Source organism: Anas platyrhynchos, chromosome 1, assembly GCF_047663525.1.
Source record: "Anas platyrhynchos isolate ZD024472 breed Pekin duck chromosome 1, IASCAAS_PekinDuck_T2T, whole genome shotgun sequence".
In the NCBI taxonomy this organism is placed as follows: Eukaryota; Metazoa; Chordata; class Aves; order Anseriformes; family Anatidae; genus Anas; species Anas platyrhynchos.
In genome coordinates, this window is record NC_092587.1 from 80,394,809 (window position 1) to 80,415,648 (window position 20,840).

The following is a 20,840-nucleotide window of genomic DNA, read 5'->3' on the forward strand; positions in this document are numbered from 1 at the left end:
TGCTCCTAAAGGGTCCAGCTCAAATCACAGTGACACTGTAGAAAGGACTGTATATAAACAGTAAGCGTTAGCTATGTCTTGAAGATCTATCTCAAGACCAACACAGATAAGGAAAAAGAATTAATATTAACTCTGTTTTGCTGATATGGGAACCAGGCATGGAGTGATTACATGGTTTAGCCCAAGAGAAAATCTGCAGTGATGTTGTAAACAAAACCCCAGCATGCTAAGACCCAGACTGGTGCTGTACCAGCTAGGCAGTCCGTGATCTCCCTCTGGACCAGGACCAGACACCATGGCACAGATGGCTGTTATGTCTAGAAAACAGGGCTGCTACAAATGCTGTATTTTTAATGCAGTTCATCTTTACCCTAGATTCCATGCTCCTTTACTTACTTGAAGCCTCTGGCACCAAAGAATAATCTGTGGGGAAGTGAGGAAGTATAGACATGGATCATAAACCTTCGCTTGCCTGCTGGGAATGTCCACAGCTGATACTATCAGTAGGACAGATGTCAGATTCTGCCATCTAGCCCAGACCAGAAGCAAGAAAATCACCTTTAGAGTTGCACTCCACATTTTTCTGCCTAGGTGACTGGTTCTAGTAGTACACTCAAAAAGTGCAACACTCTTCCTAACCCAGGATGAAAATCACAGATACTTGCTGTTTGGCTTTATGCACCAAAAGAAGTTGGGGCACAGCCCTTCAGATACTGCAGCACAACATCAGAGTGTTGTTGTGACTGCCTATGTGAGCACAAGCATATTCTTGCTTTTTACTGAGAGGAAAAAGTACTGTTCAGGACTGTGACATTGCTCCTAAATTGCAGCTGGAAGTTGACAGCCTGTCAAAGAGAGGAACCAAGCATCACTGAAGAATATGTGTCAAAAATGCAACCTACTTGTGCAGCCCTATGTCCTGTTCTCCCACTGACACCTTAAAAAGGCTACATCAAACCTCAGTGGTTTGTAGTGCAGTAAAAGATCTGCCTAGACCCGAGTAAAAGAGAAGGGACGTGACATGCTCAAACACAGAACGCCTTTTTCTGTCTCTAATTTTGACTCCCTCGTGGCCTAATTACTGGGTCTGAAGTAACCTGTTAATGCTGAAGCAGGTCGATATGGGTTCAGCATGCTCTGTGGAGAACAGCTGTCTCCTGCTTCCAGACTAGACTGTGTGGCAGCAGGTGTGGAAGTTGAACCTGTCCGTCCCCTAGGAGTGGGAGGAGAACATATGGAGTAAATGTGGATTTTATCTACAGGGGAGGCTCTCGCAGTTGCCATGACTCCACACTGGCTCCTCCCCAGCTGTAAAGATGATGCAGTGTCTGACAGCAATCAATGGCATTCATGTCCTGTGTTCCCTTCACTGTGTTGCTTCTGTCCCCACCTTGCCTGCGGCTTTGGAGCCCCACCAGAGCTGCCCCACTTTATGACCCACCACTGGGAGTGTGTTCACCTTCACCAGTGTGAAATTCAGATGGACAGACAGCAATTCACCTTACAAAACCTCCTCCCTTGGGGTCCCCTCTGCCTGCAGCACTCCCCTCTGCTACACACCCAGGTAATTCTCCTGGAGGAGCTCTGCTATCATGGAAACCTTTGTGCTCACCACACATGCTCTAACGTTCTCTTCAGCTGCTTTTCTAATTCCCAGGACATGCAGTCCCCCTTTCACCTTCAAAGTACTTTCCCAAGGGCAATGGTCCTGCCACAGAAGCTAATATTGGTTTTCTCTTTGTCTTCCAGCTTCAGCTGACCTGGGTGAACCTCGAGCACCCAACCAGCCTACACATTTCGCCTGCCTTCACTGAGTAATTCAGGAAGGTGGAAGGCAGCATGGCAAAAGGAAGAGCTACGGCTGGGTCACCACGTTAGCTGAGCACGTTGCAGAGCAGGCTGCATTCCCTGATGCCTCTTGACTTGCCACAAGGCTCTGTGAAACCCCTCACCAGCTCACATGTTTCTAGGAAGCCCTGGAAGCACTGCAAGCCTCTTCCTCTCTTTTAAAGCTTGCCAGTTGTCTTCCGCTCACAGCTGAATTAATCAGATGTCCTCACTTACCCCACTAGGGATGAGAACTGTGCCTCTAGGCATGCAAAAATTTTGACCCTGTCAGAGTTAACTCTGACTCGTGAATTTTGCCAATCATGGGCCAAATAAGCACAGACAATATTAGTGATTCTTCTGTTGGGCACTGTATCATTTTAGGCTTTTAAACTCTTTTTACTAGAGTGTAATTCAGAAATAGGCAGCATTTGAGAGATGCAAACAAATTTCCCTTGCAGTTTTTCCCTCCAGTCATCTCGTCACAGATTTGTTATGAAAAACTAACAACCTGCTTCACAATGAATGGTTATTTTGATAGTTATAAGATCTGTTTCTGATGTGTGATGGTGTTTCAAAGTTCCGTGCCTGTTTTCCAGGCTAAAATGGCTTTGGAAGGCAGGGTACTTATAACTGATTAAGGTCATTTTTATTTTCTATGAAAAATGGATGTAGGGACAGCCACAGAGAAGAGTAATTATCTCACTGAGATGAACCCCAGTTTACTTTCCCTCATAAATAAGTATGTCTAGATTCAACAACAACACAAGCAATTGTAGTCAGCAAGGCCTGAGAACAAGGGAACCTTCTTGGGCATATTAATATCTCTCTAGACAAAGTCAGCCTTGATTTGTCATTGTTAAGTATCGCACTCAGAACATCACATTAAGGACTACACAGAGAAGTTACCACAAAAGCAGCAACTAATATTCCCAAGAGTTTACAAAAGTCATAATTATTTAATGCCCTTGCCAAATGACAATGATCAGTCATGCCAGACCTGGAAATGGATTTCAGGCTTTCTATTTCTGTGATCCCACTATCCTGTTTCCCACCTGCACAGTAACTGAAATTCCTGGCCCTTCTTCTGCCCTCCTCTACTTTAGCATCTCTGCAGCCAAAGCTCCAAGACAAGTAACATCATGGAAATGTGCAATGGATCCATCAGCCTCCCCTTCTCCCCCCATGCCCATGCACCTTCCCTGTGCCCACTTTCCTCGTCTTTAACAGGTCCCCTCTCATCTTAAGCACCTGCGCTGTGGTCTGTGCACAGCATTACCCAGCCCCTGCATTCATTCCCTCGTGCATTGCATGTTTCCCTTCTGTGTGCTGCCATTTCCTTCTGCATCATCTTTTTGCCATCATCTTTCTCCTCTTCAGCCTCTTTTTTTTTTCAACACCTCCCTCATGGCTTAACCTAGACTGAAGTTAACGTGTGATGTTAGCCACCCAGGATAACCCAACTATTTTGCCCAGAGAAGCTGTGGATGCCCCATCCCTGGAAGGTTTCAAGGCCAGGCTGGAGGGGGCTTTGAGCAACCTGGTCTGGGGGGAGGTGTCCCTGCAGGGGGGTTGGAACTGGGTGATCTTTAAGTTCCCTTCCAACAGAAGCCATTCTATGATTCTCGTTTTTACCAGTCTAATGTAGACTGTTTTTAAGAAATGTTAAGTGGATCGTTAGAATCTGAAAGTTACACTTTAATTCCTAATCTAGGCAAGAAAGTTTCTTTGCAGCTCTCCCAGTTTCTATCAGTTTCTGACTCATTGTTTCCAAAGGTCTCTCCTCAGTTTTGTTCTGGTCTTTGTCATTTGGAACCCATTTCTTTTTCCTTCCTTTCTGCCCTAAGGAGGCTCTTATGTACAATTTCTCCATCACCCCAAACAGCACACAACTCTTTGTTTTCCTCCTTCAGACTCTGCTACCCAAAACACATTTTTTAGCCATTCTCAGAAAAATCACATGGCCTTTTTCATTTTTTTACTTCCTCTTCTTACGTGTTCATGTTAACATTTGCTTGTTTCTCATTGGGAGTTCATCACTCCTTCCTCAAAGAGAAGAGAGAGAAAGAGAGAAAGAAAGAGAAACAAATGACTTGTTTTGCGCCTTAGATATGGATTAGGTGAGGTCAGGATCTGGGAGGACTTTTGCTAACAATAAAGGGAGGCTGAAAGGAAACAAAAAGACTTTCAGCTGTGGGGCCCCCAGGAGGACACAAATGTATTAGAACAAGCCCAGAGGACAGCCAAGATGAACAGGTTGCCCAGAGAAGCTGTGGATGCACATCCTTGGAAGTGATCAAGGCCAGGCTGGATGGGGATTTGAGCAACTTGGTCTGGTGGAAGGTGTCCCCTGCCCATGGCAGGGGGGTTGGAACTGGATGGTCTTTGGGGTCCCTTCCAACCCAGACCGTTCTGTGACTCTATGACTAGAAAATAAACGGAGTTAAAGCATAAAAGCAAAAGTCTGCAGGTCGGGCCGAGTAACAGCTAACTAACATCAGGAACAACAAAGAGGCCTGATCCCACCTTCCAGTGCTGCCTTTGGTATGCAGGAGAGGGCAGGTGGCAGCAAAATCTGGATTGCAGGAGGGGCACCAAGCACTCCAACACTCCCCTCTGCTGGCCACTGCCCAGGGGGCACCGGCAGGGAGCGGCGGGGTTGCTGCGGCACGGTGCGGGGCTGCGGGGGCCCGGGGGCCCCAAAAATGTCGCTTTCAGCTGAGCCACAGAGTTCTCCTTTAAGGCTGAGAGTGGCTGAACTACTGGCGGAATTCATAGGTAAGTTTTAGGTATTTGAGTTACTAGTTATACGTGGTATCAACACACCAAATCTCTTAAATTCGCTACGTCTTTAAATGCGTATCAATGTATCAGTTATATCAATATGAATTTAAGATGTAAAATTATATATTAATAATATCATGCATGTGTATTAACGTATTAATATAATATATCACATGGTATATTTATATAGTATTTATACACTATATTAATACAGTATATTAATATATCAATATATTAATATAGCACAGCATTCTCATTTCCTTATGGCACTTAACAGCTTCCACTGGTGGTCTGGGCTTTCTTTCCTCACAGCTGTTAAAAGGGGGCAGAAGCTACAATGAAATGATGAGCAGAAGCTCTGAAAGGCTACATCATTTACAAAACAATGTGGAGGAGTGCATTCATAGCATGCTAAATAGCATTTAAAAAATATATGTTTTGCTGCATCCTTTTGTGCTTAAAAAATACTGACGCATGATCTTGGTTTAACAGACATGAAGAACTTCTTGGCATACTCCCAAGAATTGCATGGCTCTGTGAAAATTTCCTACAGCTTTTCTGTTGACAGTGCAATATGGAATGCACTATTATTTGGCTACAGCAGAGCCCATTTTCCTTTTTTTTTTTTTCCCCAGCGGATCTACAATATGCGTCATGTGTCTGCTGCATGTGTGTCAGAGGGAGTTTCTGGATTTCCTTCCTACGTACCAGTAACTAGTAGGACAGACGGGCTCACAGCCAAGTCTCATTTCTCCTTAGGTTCTGGTCTCTACGTTTTTTTTGTTGTTGTTGTTGTTGTTGTTTTTTTTTTTAACTGAACATTTCCTTTGCCCTACTCTTAGCGACATGCTCTAGACTGGTTTTCAGGCCTGCTTTAATTTCGGCAGGCATTTCAGCACGATCCTGCTCCCCTCATGGCTCCTCTGCAGCCCTGGGGGGTCTGCTCCCCGCTCCGCACCCTCTTCGCTGCCCTCACCTCTGCCTCTTTCCTTTCCCCCTCCTCTCCCTACACGCCTGCAGGACCACCGGGCAGCGATGCCCTCCCTCCTTCCCTCTTCTGCAAGCTCACCTTGGCCAGTCCCGGGCAACACAGGTCCATTTTTAAGGCTTCAGTTCCCAGAGGTCATCCAGCTGCCCGCAGCCCTCTGCCTGGAATGGGGCAGATTGTGAGGCAGGGGATTGTGATGCGCCTCTTGCCCCTGGGGACCTGCGGGCTGCCCTCCTCGGGCTGCTAAACAGTGCTTTTCTGCCTGGGGACAGGGCTAAAAACCTGGCAGCACTTCTGCTGGGAAGGACCTGTTGCAAGATAGGGGGATTTTTTTTTTTTTTTTTTTTTTGACACAGACAGTAAGTGAACGGTACGGCAGGAAGAGCAAGCAGTTCCCATGGCAGCAGAGCTCAAGCCATCTGAGGTCAAAATATGATGGAAGCTGCCAGAGAAAATGAATTTTGCTGAGAGGATAAAACCCGCAGTGCTAGGCTCCCAATCAGCTCTGCAAACGCCCCCCAGCCAGCCTGCATCACTCCCAGCTACAGCACTGCCCAGGGGCTCTCCTGGAGCCTGACCATCCACTTCAGCGCCTGTCCTGAATCCACCCGTAGCTATTTTTGTTTCTGGGTCACCCAGAATACATCCGCACAGCCAGCAGAGGCGGCTGGTAGCAGCGTGGGCTGGCGTGCGCAGTGCCAGGAGCAAGGGCAGCCCCACGCAGGCTGCACCAGCTCACCACAGCTTCCCAGGGAAGATTCAGCGTGCCAGACACCCCTCTTTCACTGTCCTCAGCTGCCCAGGCCGACTCAGTAAAAAGCCAGCGTAGGCATGCCTAGAGACGACAAAACCACGTTGGCTTTTTCGTGTAGGCTTTTTCCTTTCTCTCTCTGCCTCTCTCTCTGTTTGGTGGCAGGCCAGGCTTTGCAGTCCCGTAAATCTTCCAGACAGGAGAGCAGCTGGAATTCGGCGAGACTCCCCCGCAGAATCCTGACGTGTAAAAAATGGATTTCTGTTGCCATCTGGTGGATACCTGACAAGCGCTTGGAAATAATTAATTAATTAAATACCAAGATCCACCCCCACCCCGCCCCTGCCATTCTTTGAGAGGTGCTTATTCCTCTCTGTTTACCCCACAGGCCCTTATTCTTGCCACATCAAAACTTTTTCATGTTAGTGTTGTTGGATTATATCTTTATTTATTATTAAATCTCACGTTGTTAGATTTCTAGTTATACCTGCCATTTCAAGTCTTCTCCATAGTTCTCAATTCAACACCAGCAAATTTTCTTGACTATTCCACATGCTGCAGTCAGGAGTCCCTTCTAACTTGTGAAGCTTGTGGTTTAGCTGGCCCTAAATTAGAAAGATTCGCTTCATTGAGAGCTGCTGAATGAGTCACCCACAGTGGGCCAGTTAATGAATGTGAAATTACCAACCCCATCTGCCTGCTGCAGAAATCACCAGGATTTATAGGACTGTGCCCCTGCTTACCAAGGAACTCAGAAACCACCAGTCACCCTCAGACTATTTGGCTCAGGGCTCCATCTCTGGCTTAGTGGCAGATGTCTCACAGAGCGCAGGAGTCTCATGTCAGATGGTTTGCTCACGTGTGCTCCTTTCGTGGGTGCTTTCTTATTGAGCCTGGCTTAAATTGCAGAATAAAAGAGACAGAAAAAAAATAAAAATCACCCTCTTCTCATCTCCTTATGTTTTGGTATAGAATAATTCCCTTCCCATTTAAGGATGGGACCAGATCCCAGAACCGTGCAGACAACTCAGAGGGAGGGCAGCCTGATGGCATTTGACAGTAGTTCTCCATCAGTGTTTGCTCCCAGCTATGCTTAACCCCTTGCTCAAGCCTTGCTGCCTTTGTGCCGCCCTTCCATGCCAGCCTTGCTCCTGCCTGTTCCTTGCTCCAGCTCAGCCACTTCTGCCTGTGTGAATGCCCAGCCTTGTGACCGTCTTGCCCGAACTCTAACAAGCTGGTTGACCACTCAGGCACAGCATACCTGATGAATTTACCATTCCAGTGTTCCCAAAGGCAGGGGTGACTCATGACGTTTAGTCGCTCCCAGTGAGCCAGCCCATGAAATCTGAGGAGCAGCCAGCCACTCTCCAGCTCTGCGTGGATGCTGGTGCTCCAGCGTTGGTTTCTGCCCCACGTGAGACTGACCATGGAAGTGCAGTGATCACTGGCCCGGCCGCAGCTCACAATTTATGTAGACCCCAGAGGAGTTCGGTCAGCAGAAGCTGCACTCGCAGCAATAAAGCAACAGCAGGGGGACTGTATGGGGATATTTGGCCATACCGTGACCCTCAGCGTGGCCTCTGGAAGGAGCCCTGCAGTGCATCATTCCCATCTCCAGCAGGGATCAATTGGAAAAGTCCTGGTGTGGTTGAAAACATCCTTCACTTTAGGTAATTTATTTTTTACTCTCTGTATCAGTACTGGCCTCCACCAGGAGGACAGAAGGCTGAGAGTTTGAGGGACTCATAACTAGCAGGGATTTTCTCACCCAGCTGTCTAGCACTACATCTTTCAGCTTCACACTCAGCCCAGTGCATGCACAATTGACCAAAGATCAGAGAGAGGCACTCAGCTCGAAGGACTCATTAGCCATCCTGACCTAAACCCCTGATTCCACAGGCATCACCAACCTAGGCAGCCCAAGAGAAACCTGACTGACCTACCAACCTACTGCTTTGCTCCGAAACAAAGCAACCTCATCCCACCACAGGGTGACAGCAGTGGGTCATATGAGTTTGAGAGACAGAGGAGTCCCTAGAAACTTCATAGACAAAGGATTTTTCCAAGAGTATTGATGATTTTGTACTACTTAGGCTGGGGTGGATATTCATTCACTTCAAGCTGTCTTGTGACAGAAGTTACTTGGGTAGATATCCACACTGGTAAAAGAAATGGTGACTGGGAGTGTTCCCCAGCAGTGAAATTGGAATTTATTTATTTATTTATTTTTGGCAGCCAACTAGCAATCTTCCAAACAGTTCTGGTCACACTTTAGGAGTCAGCACACAGCAAGGACCATTCCCAGAGGGAAGCCTGCACACAGCCAGCCTGTCACGGAAGATAAGAGTTTAACAGGATGGCCACTTCTGGCCATACTGTTGGCTTCAGAACCAGAGAACAGTCTTGTTTAATTTACTACCACAGACACAGCCTTTCTCTCTGAGTGGGAACTGAGCCAATTCATAAACACTTTGATCACTTTTCATTCCTTCCAATTACTGCAGCATCTATGCATGGTACCAAAATCAAATGGGGCAAGGGACTAATGCAGTTTAGGTCCAAATTCTTCTTTCACTAGCAAGTCTCTACGTGTAATGCTTGATTGCAATGCATTATGATGACTTAACCAAGTTTATTCACTTTTTTTGGCTGCATTGCTTTTAGAAAATCAGAGCTTCTTCATAGTTTTCAGGATTCAGGTTACTGGCAACATTGTTTAATAGGTCAAGTGCATTGCCGTGGAGTGCATTACCATGGAGAACATGGATATGGGGTGACATGGACATGGACTCCTTAAGAAGAGAGAAATATCTTCTGGATATTAGCTATTCGAAAATCCTTTGAAATCCTTATATAGGCATTAGTAAATATCCTTTATATTATTATTATTATTATTATTATTATTATTATTATTATTATTATTATTATTATTATTATTATTATTATTATTATTATTATTATTATTATTTCACCCATCCTGTTTCTCCTCAAATGTTAGAGGCAAAAGTCTTCTGATTATGTATAAGAAAGAACATGGTTATCCATTTATCCCAGTTGCTGTTTTTTCAGATACATGGGCATTTTATACTGACTATTTCTGTATACTGCCAATTGCACAACATAAATAGCACCCTTGTCCAAAAACAAACAAACAAACAAACAAACAAAACACCCAGCAACTAGGAACACTGCGATTAGGACAATGTCTGACAAATGGTAACCCCACATGAAGGACTATGTTGTGCTCTCAAGTGTGGACTGATAAGAAAATAGCTCAGAGAATAAGCTGAACTGAGTTTGAGTTAAATGGTTATTTTCATTTCCTGTTTCCACTCTACCACCTTAGGCTGAGTGGAAGAGTAGGGCAGCAGGTGCCAGTCCATGAAATGAAATATTAGTCAACCCTTTCTCAACCACTGTGTCTTCACTTCAGATTCGGTTGTGTTTCAGTGTGACTCACACACCTTTGGGACATCATTCACTACAGTCTCTCCAGTCACGTACCAGATAGCTCAGCATCCTCAACCAGGATGTTCCCTGTCACAACCTCTCAACAGCTCATGTGGACAGAACTGTGTCAAATACCCCTTTCCTAAATGTATTTTCATTTCCTCAAGATACTCACGAGAGCTACATGTTCAGTTTTTTCTGGAAGCTACTTGGCTCAACCACTTCCTTCAGCAACGAATTCATCAGTGTAATCTCATGACGTGGAAAAGCATTACTGCATTTTCACTCCTCAGTTTCATTGAATGGTCACTTTGTTCTCATACTGTGATACAGGAAGAACAGAAGCTCTCAAGTTTACTTTTCCCGCTCTAGTAATTACTCTCCTTTACAAAAATCTCTCCTTTACAAAACAGCAACCTCAGTTTTTCTAACCTCTCTCAGAGAGTTTTTACATGCCTTAATTATTCAGGTCACCATTTCCCAAAACCTCACATTTAAGGTCAGACATGCATCCTCCACAGAGCATTCAGACAACATTGTCCACACTGTGCTGAAATCTCACAGCTATGATTATAAAGCTAATTTTAAACCTTGAAGGGGTAACATCACTCTAAACATTCCCCTTGCCACTGCACTGTTGACGTTGAATTTCATTTTCTGCTGTGCTGTCTGATCATCTTCCTTGTTTAGGTCTGACTCAAGTCTTCCAGAATCCGCTCTCATGCCACTGTTCTGAATTACTTTGTCTTCTGCAGAGGTTGTGGCTTCACTGTTCACTTTTCCCTTCTCCTTCCACATGATTAATAGATGCACAAGAACAGAGGGTGGATCCTTAAAACATTTTTCTCTTAACCTTTTACCACGACAATGAATTGTTTAATTGTCCCTTGCTTGCTGCCTGTAGGATAGTCCTTGTTTTTAGACAATTCTCATCTTGCCCTGCAGCGCTTAAAATTTTTTAGGCTTTTTGCTCCCACAATCCAAGGAAGGCCATTTTGGAAAGTCCCTTCTCAGTGTTGGATTTGTCTTTCTACAGTTCAACTTTGGCCATGCTATACCTATTTGTTCATAATCAGCAGTATCCTTCCCCTTGAAAGCTCTTTTTCCTACCTGTTGCTTACTGTCATGTGTGTTTTTAGCCAGTCATCAGAATATTTCCAAGGCTTTGTTTTACTAGGCAAGATTTTTAATCCCTACTGGTAAGATCATCTACCCCAGGAAATCCTAGAAGCTGTTCTTCCTCCTGCTTCTGTTTGAAAGAATTTTTATTGAGAATGACTAATCAGAATTATTCACAATATTACGTATGAGATTTCACCTGTGATGGTGCAATATTACTTTTTCTTTTCCTCTTATAGAAAATTCTCTTGATTCTCTCCGATTTATTTTTTAGAAATTCATCTTATGTGACCCTGAATGCTCAAAAGTTCCTCTTCTCCTCCTGCCCCATTTCCAATGGGTGAGTTCCCATGGGAGGGGAAAAAAAAAAAAAAAAAGTAATTATTGGCACTAAATTTTACATATGTGACTCTTATGCGAGATCTCATTTCATCCAAATTTCAGAGGTCTTTCAGTATGCTTTTGTAAAACCCTGATCATTCTGTCCCTGTGCTATCAGCAAATTTCATCCAAATGTTCTTTTTATTTATGCCAAGTCCATAAATTCAAATATGAAACAAAAAGTGACCTGTGTTAGTAATCCCTTTTCACTATCAAGATGAACAGGATGGTGTAGCATTGCAAGACAATAATATAAAAAGTCTCCTACACCCTCAGAATTGGAGTTGGATATGAAAAAGCAAAGTTTTTCTTAATTGTTCTCTGTAACCTCCCCTGATCCAACACATCCACTAATTCTTTCACAGACTTCCTGATTCTCACACACTGAAAGACTCTCATTTATACTTTTCATTCATTTCATTGTTTGCACTTCAACTCCCTATTCCAGCTTCCATCCTAATTATTACATGCTGCAAATTCAAGCTTATGTCTACTGTAAATTTTGAAGACTCTCTTGCGTGACTCCAGGTTTCTCAGAAATTATAACTTAAGTCACACAGGTATCCTGCTTTTCTTTTGATCCACAGAGATGCTTGTCATCCAAGACTATTATTAAGCCTGATATTATATGTATGTGCAGCACTTCTAAGGATTTTAATCTTTTACTATTAACTCTGATGCCTGGTTCTCAGTCAGGATGCAACAGCACGAACTGCTCATTAGTGTGAGCTATTGCGATCAAACTTTGTATCCTGTCTGCATTTTCACACCGCCTGCTTTTGAAGTGGCAGACAGTTAGTCAGCCTCCCTGCGCTTCAGTGTTTGTGAAATGTAGGGGCTCTGAGAAAAGCAACTTGAGGTGGTCCCACATTCACTGCTTCACAGCAACCTCTGTCCACACGTACAGGCAGACTGAGCGTTTCTAGCTGCCAGTACTGGGATGTGAGACCACAGCTTTTCTTCCTTGGCACCACTGCCAAATATGAAAACCAAAAGTATCATACACAAAACAGGGGTTCCTTTAAGGACAGCTGCTAACTGATCTTTTGGTTTGTTCACTCTAACTAACTTAAACTTAGAATGCAATTATGTTGTTTCAATACAGGCAGGAGCAGTATCCAGCATCCTCTCTCAGAGCTATTTTAATTCTGCAGGGCTAACAAGCAAGAAAAACAGTAAAAATTATTTCAGTCACTCAGGTCAGAAGATTAGTCAGAACACACCTAAGCAACTTAACTGCTGAGTAAGAAGGTACCTTTTTACGTACAGCTTTTCAGAGGAAAATCACTTTGTAACTTTCCTATATATTCACTGAGTCCATAGTAACATAACATCTGTAACCATAGATCAGCGGGCTTTTGGGCCCAAGAATCTGCTATTCATTATCAGTTTGTGTAACTACTGAAATGTCTCACTTGCGAGTACTTTGTAGGTCTTAACTAAGTAGTGTCACTTAGTAAACCTTGCGATTCAGTAAAGTGCAATTATCATGGAGATACTTTCTCATGGACATCTTGTTGGATGTTTCACACTGAAGGAAAAGCTGTATGAAATGAAAATGAATGTTGAACACATTCAGTTCATTCACTGGCATGCCTGCAACTTCTCTCTTCCTGAGAAAGCTCCTCCAGCCCCAGCCCAGCTGCTCTCTGGCCTCACGAGCACCCATGTTGCACAGGAGTCTGCATTTAAGCATCACTTACTTGTGGTGCTGACTCTGTCTGATCTGACTTCGCCCTCCAAGCTTTTCAGCTGGAGTTGAAGCTCCAGAACAAGATTCCCGTTCGGAGCACTTCTAAACCACAGGGAACCCATAGGAAGGGGTGCCCTTCACATAGGGCGTTTGACCTCGGGCAGACAAGCTCACGACCCTTGGGAGTGAGCCCTGCCCTGGTACCCACCTACAGCCACTACACCTGTCTGAAGGACAGAGGGAAAAGCTGGTTGCCCACCTTTAAACCTTTGCTATAAGCTACGGGAAGAACGAGAGGCCACTTGCAGAGACCTAAAAGGTAGAGAGTTCCTACAGAAAACAGGAGACCAAATACAGCAGAAAGACTTTATTAGTGTCCTTGCAGGAGGATCTGGATAGGCTGCACCGATGGGCTGAGGTCAACTGCATGACGTTCAACAAGGCCAAGTGCCGGGTCCTGCACCTGGGGCGCAATAACCCCAAGCAGAGCTACAGGCTGGGAGATGAGTGGTTGGAGCGCTGCCAGGCAGAGAAGGACCTGGGAGTGATGGTGGACAGTCGGCTGAATATGAGCCAGCAGTGTGCTCAGGTGGCCAAGAAGGCCAACGGCATCCTGGCTTGTATCAGAAACAGTGTGACCAGCAGGGCTAGGGAGGTGATCGTCCCCCTGTACTCGGCTCTGGTGAGGCCGCACCTCGAGTACTGTGTTCAGTTTTGGGCCCCTCGCTACAAGAAGGACATCGAGGTGCTTGAGCGGGTCCAGAGAAGGGCGACGAAGCTGGTGAGGGGCCTGGAGAACAAGTCCTACGAGGAGCGGCTGAGGGAGCTGGGCTTGTTCAGCCTGGAGAAAAGGAGGCTCAGGGGCGACCTTATCGCTCTCTACAGATATCTTAAAGGAGGCTGTAGCGACGTGGGGGTTGGTCTGTTCTCCCACGTGCCTGGTGACAGGACAAGGGGGAACGGGCTAAAGTTGCGCCAGGGGAGTTTTAGGTTAGATGTTAGGAAGAATTTCTTTACTGAAAGGGTTGTTAGGCACTGGAACAGGCTGCCCAGGGAGGTGGTGGAGTCACCATCCCTGGAAGTCTTCAAAAGACGTTTAGATGTAGAGCTTAGGGATATGGTTTAGTGGGGACTGTTAGCGTTAGGTCAGAGGTTGGACTCGATGATCTTGAGGTCTCTTCCAACCTAGAAATTCTGTGATTCTGTGATTCTTGCAGAAGGAAAGAACGAACCACCCGCGGGTGAGCAACCCAGGCTGGGATTTTCCTGCTTTGGGAGTTTCTGCATTAAAAGCACACCCCTGCGCTGGGGCTCCTGAGGGCTCCAGGAGGGGTCTGTGTGGTGCAGCTCCTGCGTGGAGGCAAGGGGACACCCGTGGCAGGATAATTCGTGTGTGAACTGTGCTTTTGTGTGGCCTGAGGTGTGACTGCCCATCCTCATGGGCTGCATTTACTCCTTTATGTAGTGTTTGGTGTTACAACAGGCACAGCGGGCGGCTGCGAGCCCCTGTGGTGACTGACAGCCCCCCCCCCCCCCCCCCCCCCGACAGGGCAGCGGCTTCGCGCCCCGGCCCGGCCCGGCCACCGTCCCGCCGTGACGTGCGCAAAGGGGGAGGGGGGGGGGCAACCGCCCCTACTGCGCATGCGCGCTCCGCCTCCCGCAGGCCGGCCCCGAGCGCGAGGGCTGGACCGGAAGCCGCAGCCCGCGGACAGGAAGTGACCCCTCCGCCGCCCGCCCCTCTCTTGCAGGCGTCCGCGCGGCCCTTTGTGAGTCACCTGACTGGCAGCGCCAGCCGGCCAATAGCAGCTCCCGGAGCGGGGGGGAGGAGGGGGAACGAGCCAATCAGGGCCGAGCTGCGGGCCGGCCTCGCCCCGCCTACCACGGGGGGGGTCCGCGCTGAGGAGCGAAGGCGCGCGAGGGGGGCGGGGCCGGGCACGCGCCGCGCGCGCCCCCGAGGCTCCCCGCAGCCCCTGCGGCGGCCGGGCCGGGCCCGGGGCCGGGCGGGGCGGGGCGGGGCGGGGAGGGGAGGGGCCGCGCGCTCTTAAGGTGGCGCCAGCGAGGGGCGGGGGGGCAGGAGGTGGTGTGAAATAAATGGCGTGGGGACCGGGTGAGGCGTCTTGCATCTCCCCAGCTGCTGCCCCCGCTCCTGTACTTGGCTTGCAGGGGCCTTGGGGTGGGTCTTTCAGAGCACCAGGTGTGGTGATGGGGTCACCATCCGTTACCTTCTGTGTTCCTGCAGCGCGTAGCTGCCTCTCAAAGCCTCTTTTTGTATTTAACAGCGTTCTCATATTGATGCCCTCTCATGTAGCAGAGTAAGTCAGTCACATCAGGTCGTTTTTGCCTATAAAAAAAACAGAATATTTCATCCATCAACTTGTGGGAGAAGGCAGTGGGCACACATAACTGGGGAATACACGTGGGGTACCTGAGATGCGTTGAGCCCAGCTGCAGCTTTCCAAGGCTCTGCAGCTGGCTGCGGGGCAAGCAATGCACAGAGACCACGCTCTGGTTCCCCCCGGCACGGAGATGCTCCTGTCGTGCCTCTCAGCAGGGTGGTGAGCCCCTGCACCACATGGACACAAACCCTGGCAAGAACGGGACTGGGGGACTGGTGGGAATAGCAGGGAGGAACAAAGACCGCCTGCCCCAAAGAGAAATCCTAAGGGGAGGTAGGAAGCCAAGGGAGTAGGAGCTGAGGTGCTGACCCAGAACTGGAGCAAGGTTGGGGAACAACGAGAATGGGACAGGGCTCTGCCACGGCCTGCAGAGGTGAGGGGGAAGACGTGGGTGTTGGCCCTTGGTAGTGAGAGGGAACACGGTAATGGGATCTGTAATGAGACAGTAATACGGGTAAAGGGACGGGGAATCATCCAGACAGAGAAAAGGGTAGGTAATAGCAAAGGGAGAAGAGCTCCCACCAGAGCTGCTGGCATAGAGGCAAAACAAAGGTTTGGTTTGGGAGAAGAGGACACAAACTTCCCGACAGAGCAGACATGGGGTGTTAGTTCCTGGTACGTCCTGAAATGAAGGCACGGGAGTTTGGCACAGATTTGACCTGTTGAAGGAATGCAAAGAGTGTCTGGTAGATACAAGAAAAAACGAAGCCCTGCTAAAGTAGCAAGTCTTACAGCAGCTGCTGAGCCATCAGAACAGTTTTCACATTACAGTTTACAGAAGAAAAAAAAATAAGAAAATTTGCTCAGAAAATAAACATATTTCCCTCCCAGTGTATTCGATGTCCTGAGCTCCACGTTTCGTAGCAGCGTTACTGCTTGGAGGGGTGCAAATACGAAGCTAGCCATGGAAAGAAGAGATTGATTCAGAGACCAGGAGTCACAGATCACAGAAAATCACAGAATTTCTAGGTTGGAAGAGACCTCAAGATCATCGAGTTCAACCTCTGACCTAACACTAACAGTCCCCACTAAACCATATCCCTAAGCTCTACATCTAAACGTCTCTTAAAGACCTCCAGGGATGGTGACTCCACCACCTCCCTGGGCAGCCTGTTCCAGTGAAAGCCTTCCAGATGGGTGTCGGGGTGTTACCAGGTTTGTGCATTTCAGGTTTCCACGCAGCAGCGGCCGGCCTGCAGCACCGGCTGTAGATTCAGGGGGATCTCATGCAGCGTCTCTCCCTTCTCCCATGCGGGTTTTGGCGTATTTCATGTTACCCAAGCCACCTCAGCGGGCAGCCCCCTGTGATGTTCTGACACTACAGGCAGCCCGTGTGCCCAGCGCCAGCCTTGCAGCGTGCCCACACGAGGCTCATCACTGGCAGCCAAGGAGGTGGAAGTGCGACAACACAGCAGGCAACTGAGGGGGGCTTTCTGTACAGATTTGGCCGGTTATAACGTGTTACAGGACTGCGGGGGAAACACGCCCCAAGCTTTGGGGACGCTCTTGTTGTGGTTATGGAGGAACACACGAAGGCAGATGAGCAGGGACAGGGATCAGAACCGGGCTGAGGGGAGCGGGACGGCTCCCCCCCCCCGGGGAGGGCCGCGCTGAGGCGGCGGCCGCCATTTGGGAGCGGGGCCGGGCGGCGGCGCCTCCTTAACCCGCGTGAGGCGGGGGCGGCCGCGGCCGGGGGGAGCCGGAGGAGGCGGAGCGGAGGCCGGGGAGGAGCCGGGGCCTGCAGCGGAGCCGCCGCCAGCAGCAGCAGCCGCGGGAGCGGCGGGGCCTGGAGGGACTCAGCGCCGCCCGCCCGGGCGCCCCCTCCCCGTCCCCCGTCCCCCCCCCGCTCCGGCACCGGGGCCCGGGGAGCCCCCGGGGGCGCAGCCGAGGCCCGGCGGACGGCGGCGGAGGCGGGCGCTGAGCCCCGAGGGCCGCCGCGGCCTCCCGCGGTAGCCGGGGCCGGGGCCTGGGGGGAAGCCGGGGCCGGAGCTGCGGGCGGCTGGGCCGGGCCGGGCCGGGCTGGGCTGGGCCGGGCTGGGCCGGGCTGGGGGGGACCCCCGCGGCCTGCCGGGGGTGGCGGGGATAGCCCCGAGCGGCCCCGCGCCCCCCCGGTGCCCGTCTGGGCGGTGAGGAGATTCCCCCCCCCCAGGCACAGGAGGCACCCCGGGTGCCCCAGGGAGGCGGTGGGCAACGCAGAAAGAAGCGGGAGCCCCGGCTGCGTGCCCAGTGGCTTTGGTTATTTATCCCTGCTCGGGAGGGAGAGCACGGGCAGGTTTAGGTGCCTCCTCTTCCCTTTTCCAGCTGCTGCCGGCCGCTGGAGGTAAAGGTGATTTGCAATACTGACCTACCTGATCCCCCTCCGTCCCGAGGGAGATCCCGCCTTCCCTAACCCCAAGAGGGTTTTCCCCAAGTGTTCGCTGCAAGGAGAGGCAGCACACCTCCCGATTACACGGAGGGGAAAAGGCAGAGATCCCCGATAATACCCACAGCGTTGGCAAGAATTATTTCACAGAAGGTGGTCCCACCACCCCCAAGGACAAGGTGCACCTACAGGAAAGAACAGAGAGACTTCCAGGTAGGGAGAGCATTGGAGATCAATTTCCCCAATCTGACAGGCGGCAAGGAGAAGAAAAGGCAGCCTCCCGGGGGAACACCCCTTTGGTGTTTAGCTGCCAAAAGGGAGAGAGGATCTCCATCCAGGGATAAAACAAGCAGTTTTAGGGAGGTGACAGTCCCAGGCAGATTGTTATAATACTCAAGATTCTGATTTAATCTGCAATCCCCACGCCCTCGAAATATTTCTTGAAGAAGCTCTTGGAATAACTGACAGCAACATTCTGAGGATGGGTCTCAGAGAAGTGTGAAGAGCAGCACCCCAGAAACCAGCACTGAAGATAATCCACCTCCCTCCAGAAGAATCTTCCAGTCAGAGTGAGTGACCGTGTTATATCACCTCCTATTCCTATCTGTCCTTCTCTTTTGCTTTTTATCTTTATTTTCCATGTCTCTTCTCTCACCATATCTTCTTTCCTTTTAATCTTTTTTTTTCCTCTCCTGTTGTTTCTGAACCTTTTCCAAACCTTCCTATGGCTGTTTTTCTCCATCTCTTGTCCTTTTGCGATCTTGTACCCTATGTGTAATTGATCTGATGCCTTTCTTTGGTATTTAGTTTATTGGAGACCTTAACCCTAATTAATGGTAAGAAACCTTGCTGTCCTCTCCCTTCTATTTTATTGCACTGGTGCATTAATCCTAGGCTCAGCCTTCGTCATCTCTGGTCTGGAGTGAATTTCTTCCATTCAGGGGTCATTGAGAAGGATAATACTGGCCAAAAAGTATCGAGGAGATACAGACGGTGATTTGCAGTGCTAGTGCCCAAGGATGCCTCCATGGGGCTGGAGTGGCAGTTGTTCTCCTTGCATGCCCTCCTGTGCAAATAACGGTGGGGATCAAATCACCGTGGGATGCAGACCTTCCTGTGCTTGGGATCTGAACGTGCAGATCCCACGTGTCCTGCTGTACCTCGGGGCTGTGGGGTGAACGCTGGTGTGAGTGCCCTTGGGAGTGGGTTCTGTTGTGCTCAGGGGCCTAGGGATGAAAAATCACGGTAGTGCCAGTGGGACCTGCTCTGAAAGTCAGAAGAAGCCATTCTGCTGCTGCCAGTCTTGGTGTGTGTTGTATGCTGTGCTCACGTGAATGGTAACCCTGGTGCCGTCGCGAGCCAAGCCGGCTGCTTTCTGTAGACGAGACGGTTAATTTCCAGCCCTAGATGACTATTCTGACAGCAACGTGATTTCCTGAGAAATCGAGTCCAAGGGAGGCTTCGTTTCAAATGAAGTCAAAGCAGATCCCTGTAGAAGAACCAATCCCACGGGTACCTCACCTGAGGTACTCCTGTTTGTGTGCTCCACTGAGACAGCGGTGAGGAAATCCAAGATCAAAGGGCCCTTGACCAGGACAGGAAGCCTTGCAGCATGCATTTCACAGAACAGTGAGCAGGGAGACCCTGAAGAAAGAACGTGGCCAGTGAGATCAGACAGGGGATGATGCCTCCAGGTTCCTCCAAAACGATTCCCCATTTCTGCAGGGAATTTTGACAGTTATCCATAGCTTGAGAAGGTGCTCCTTGCTAGGGGGAGACTGAACCCAGAGGTGATGTATATTCAGAGTACTGTTAGATGCCCTCCTACCTGTTGCCCTACAGTTATGCAATCAGCCTGTTTTGAGTACAGTGTTATCTAGCGCAAGAGAAGAGATAACTGAGGCATTTTGTCCTTTGTACATTCAAGGGGGTAACTGACTTCTCATGCTCTAGAGGTTAAATTCAAGGGGGTAGCTAACTTTTCATTCTCCAGAGGCTAATTTACCTTGCTCTGCCCCCATCCTCACAGTAATGACTTGACATTTTTCAAGTGCTTTTGGCTCTGATGGATGCCAGGGCACTTTACAGAATATATATGCCAGCCATACAGAATTCTGCTTTCCTGCAATGATTATTTTTGTTTGTGTGTATATGTATATTTGTATATGTTTCCCTTGGTTATTATGATTTTTTAGTTTGTATCAGAGCTTTTTTTTTTCACGACAGACATCCAGGGCTGAAACTCATATGCTGTAGTGTAATTGTTGGCTATTTATTTGTTAATTGCTGACAGTGCATTTGGTGCTGACTCAGACACACAAAATTAAGACAATTTCTGCTCCGAAGATCTTGTAGTCTAAAATACATCTATACAAAAGCCAGGACAGACTGATAAAATCGAGGGAGGGGGTAATCTTTTGGGAGCATAGGTTTTCAGTGGTGATGTTGGTATTTTCATCAAACGTTTATCACAGACTGAAATGCAGCTTCCTCTGAGGTGGAATACTGCAGCTGTTTTGCATCATTTATTTTATTCAGAAGTATCCATGAAGGAAAAATGGAGAGTATTACCTTCATAAAAAGCGCAAGGTACTGTATAGACGCATTTGAATGGAAGCACTATGTCTTTAAACGTTTACATTAAGAATATTAAACATGAACACCTAAAATTAGACTTCTGAAACCACATTTAGGTACCTAAGTAAATAGCCTAATTTTCCTAAGTGCCCAGGAATGTAGAGTTGACTTAACAGAGGCAATGAAGTCTTCACTGTACAGAGACACTTAAACGCATGTCTATGGATTTGTAAGTTTAAATTTGGTCATTCATCATTCCCAAAGTTGACTGTTAAAGTTGAAGCAGCGTGATTCTGCCCCGCGTGTGCTCCACTCTCATCTGAGAACTTCATGTCAAGCCCTAAGGTAAAATGCAATGAGAAGGTCTGGAGAGTTATGTCAAAAGGATTAAATTACTGGAAGGTTAGGAGGTTATATTAATGTTTCAGTATGTGTTCTGTAAGTTCCTTGGATTTTTATCTTGAAATCTGGTTCTGTTGGCAAGCGTGTAGGGTAGAATAAAGAGTCAGACA

The 20,840-nt window shown here is 48.3% G+C and overlaps 2 protein-coding genes across 3 annotated transcripts in view; one reads left to right on the top strand and one right to left on the bottom strand.

Annotated features, from left to right (window-relative positions):
• The window catches only part of LOC101791516 (solute carrier family 2, facilitated glucose transporter member 3), a 30,216-nt gene extending 24,388 nt beyond the window's left edge, over positions 1-5,828 (bottom strand). The window contains exon 1 of the mRNA XM_072042892.1: positions 5,681-5,828. Coding sequence (XP_071898993.1) covers positions 5,681-5,710 — 30 coding nt within the window. The 5' untranslated portion in view covers positions 5,711-5,828. The remainder of the gene's footprint in view (positions 1-5,680) is intronic.
• Positions 5,829-17,094: 11,266 nt separating this feature from the next.
• Positions 17,095-20,840, top strand: part of FOXJ2 (forkhead box J2) — a 30,771-nt gene continuing 27,025 nt past the window's right edge. Inside the window, exon 1 of one of the 2 annotated variants that reach the window (XM_005012411.6) lies at positions 17,095-18,320. The gene's annotated coding sequence lies outside the window, so the exon portion shown is untranslated. The remainder of the gene's footprint in view (positions 18,321-20,840) is intronic. The other variant, XM_005012412.6, reaches the window with a different exon arrangement.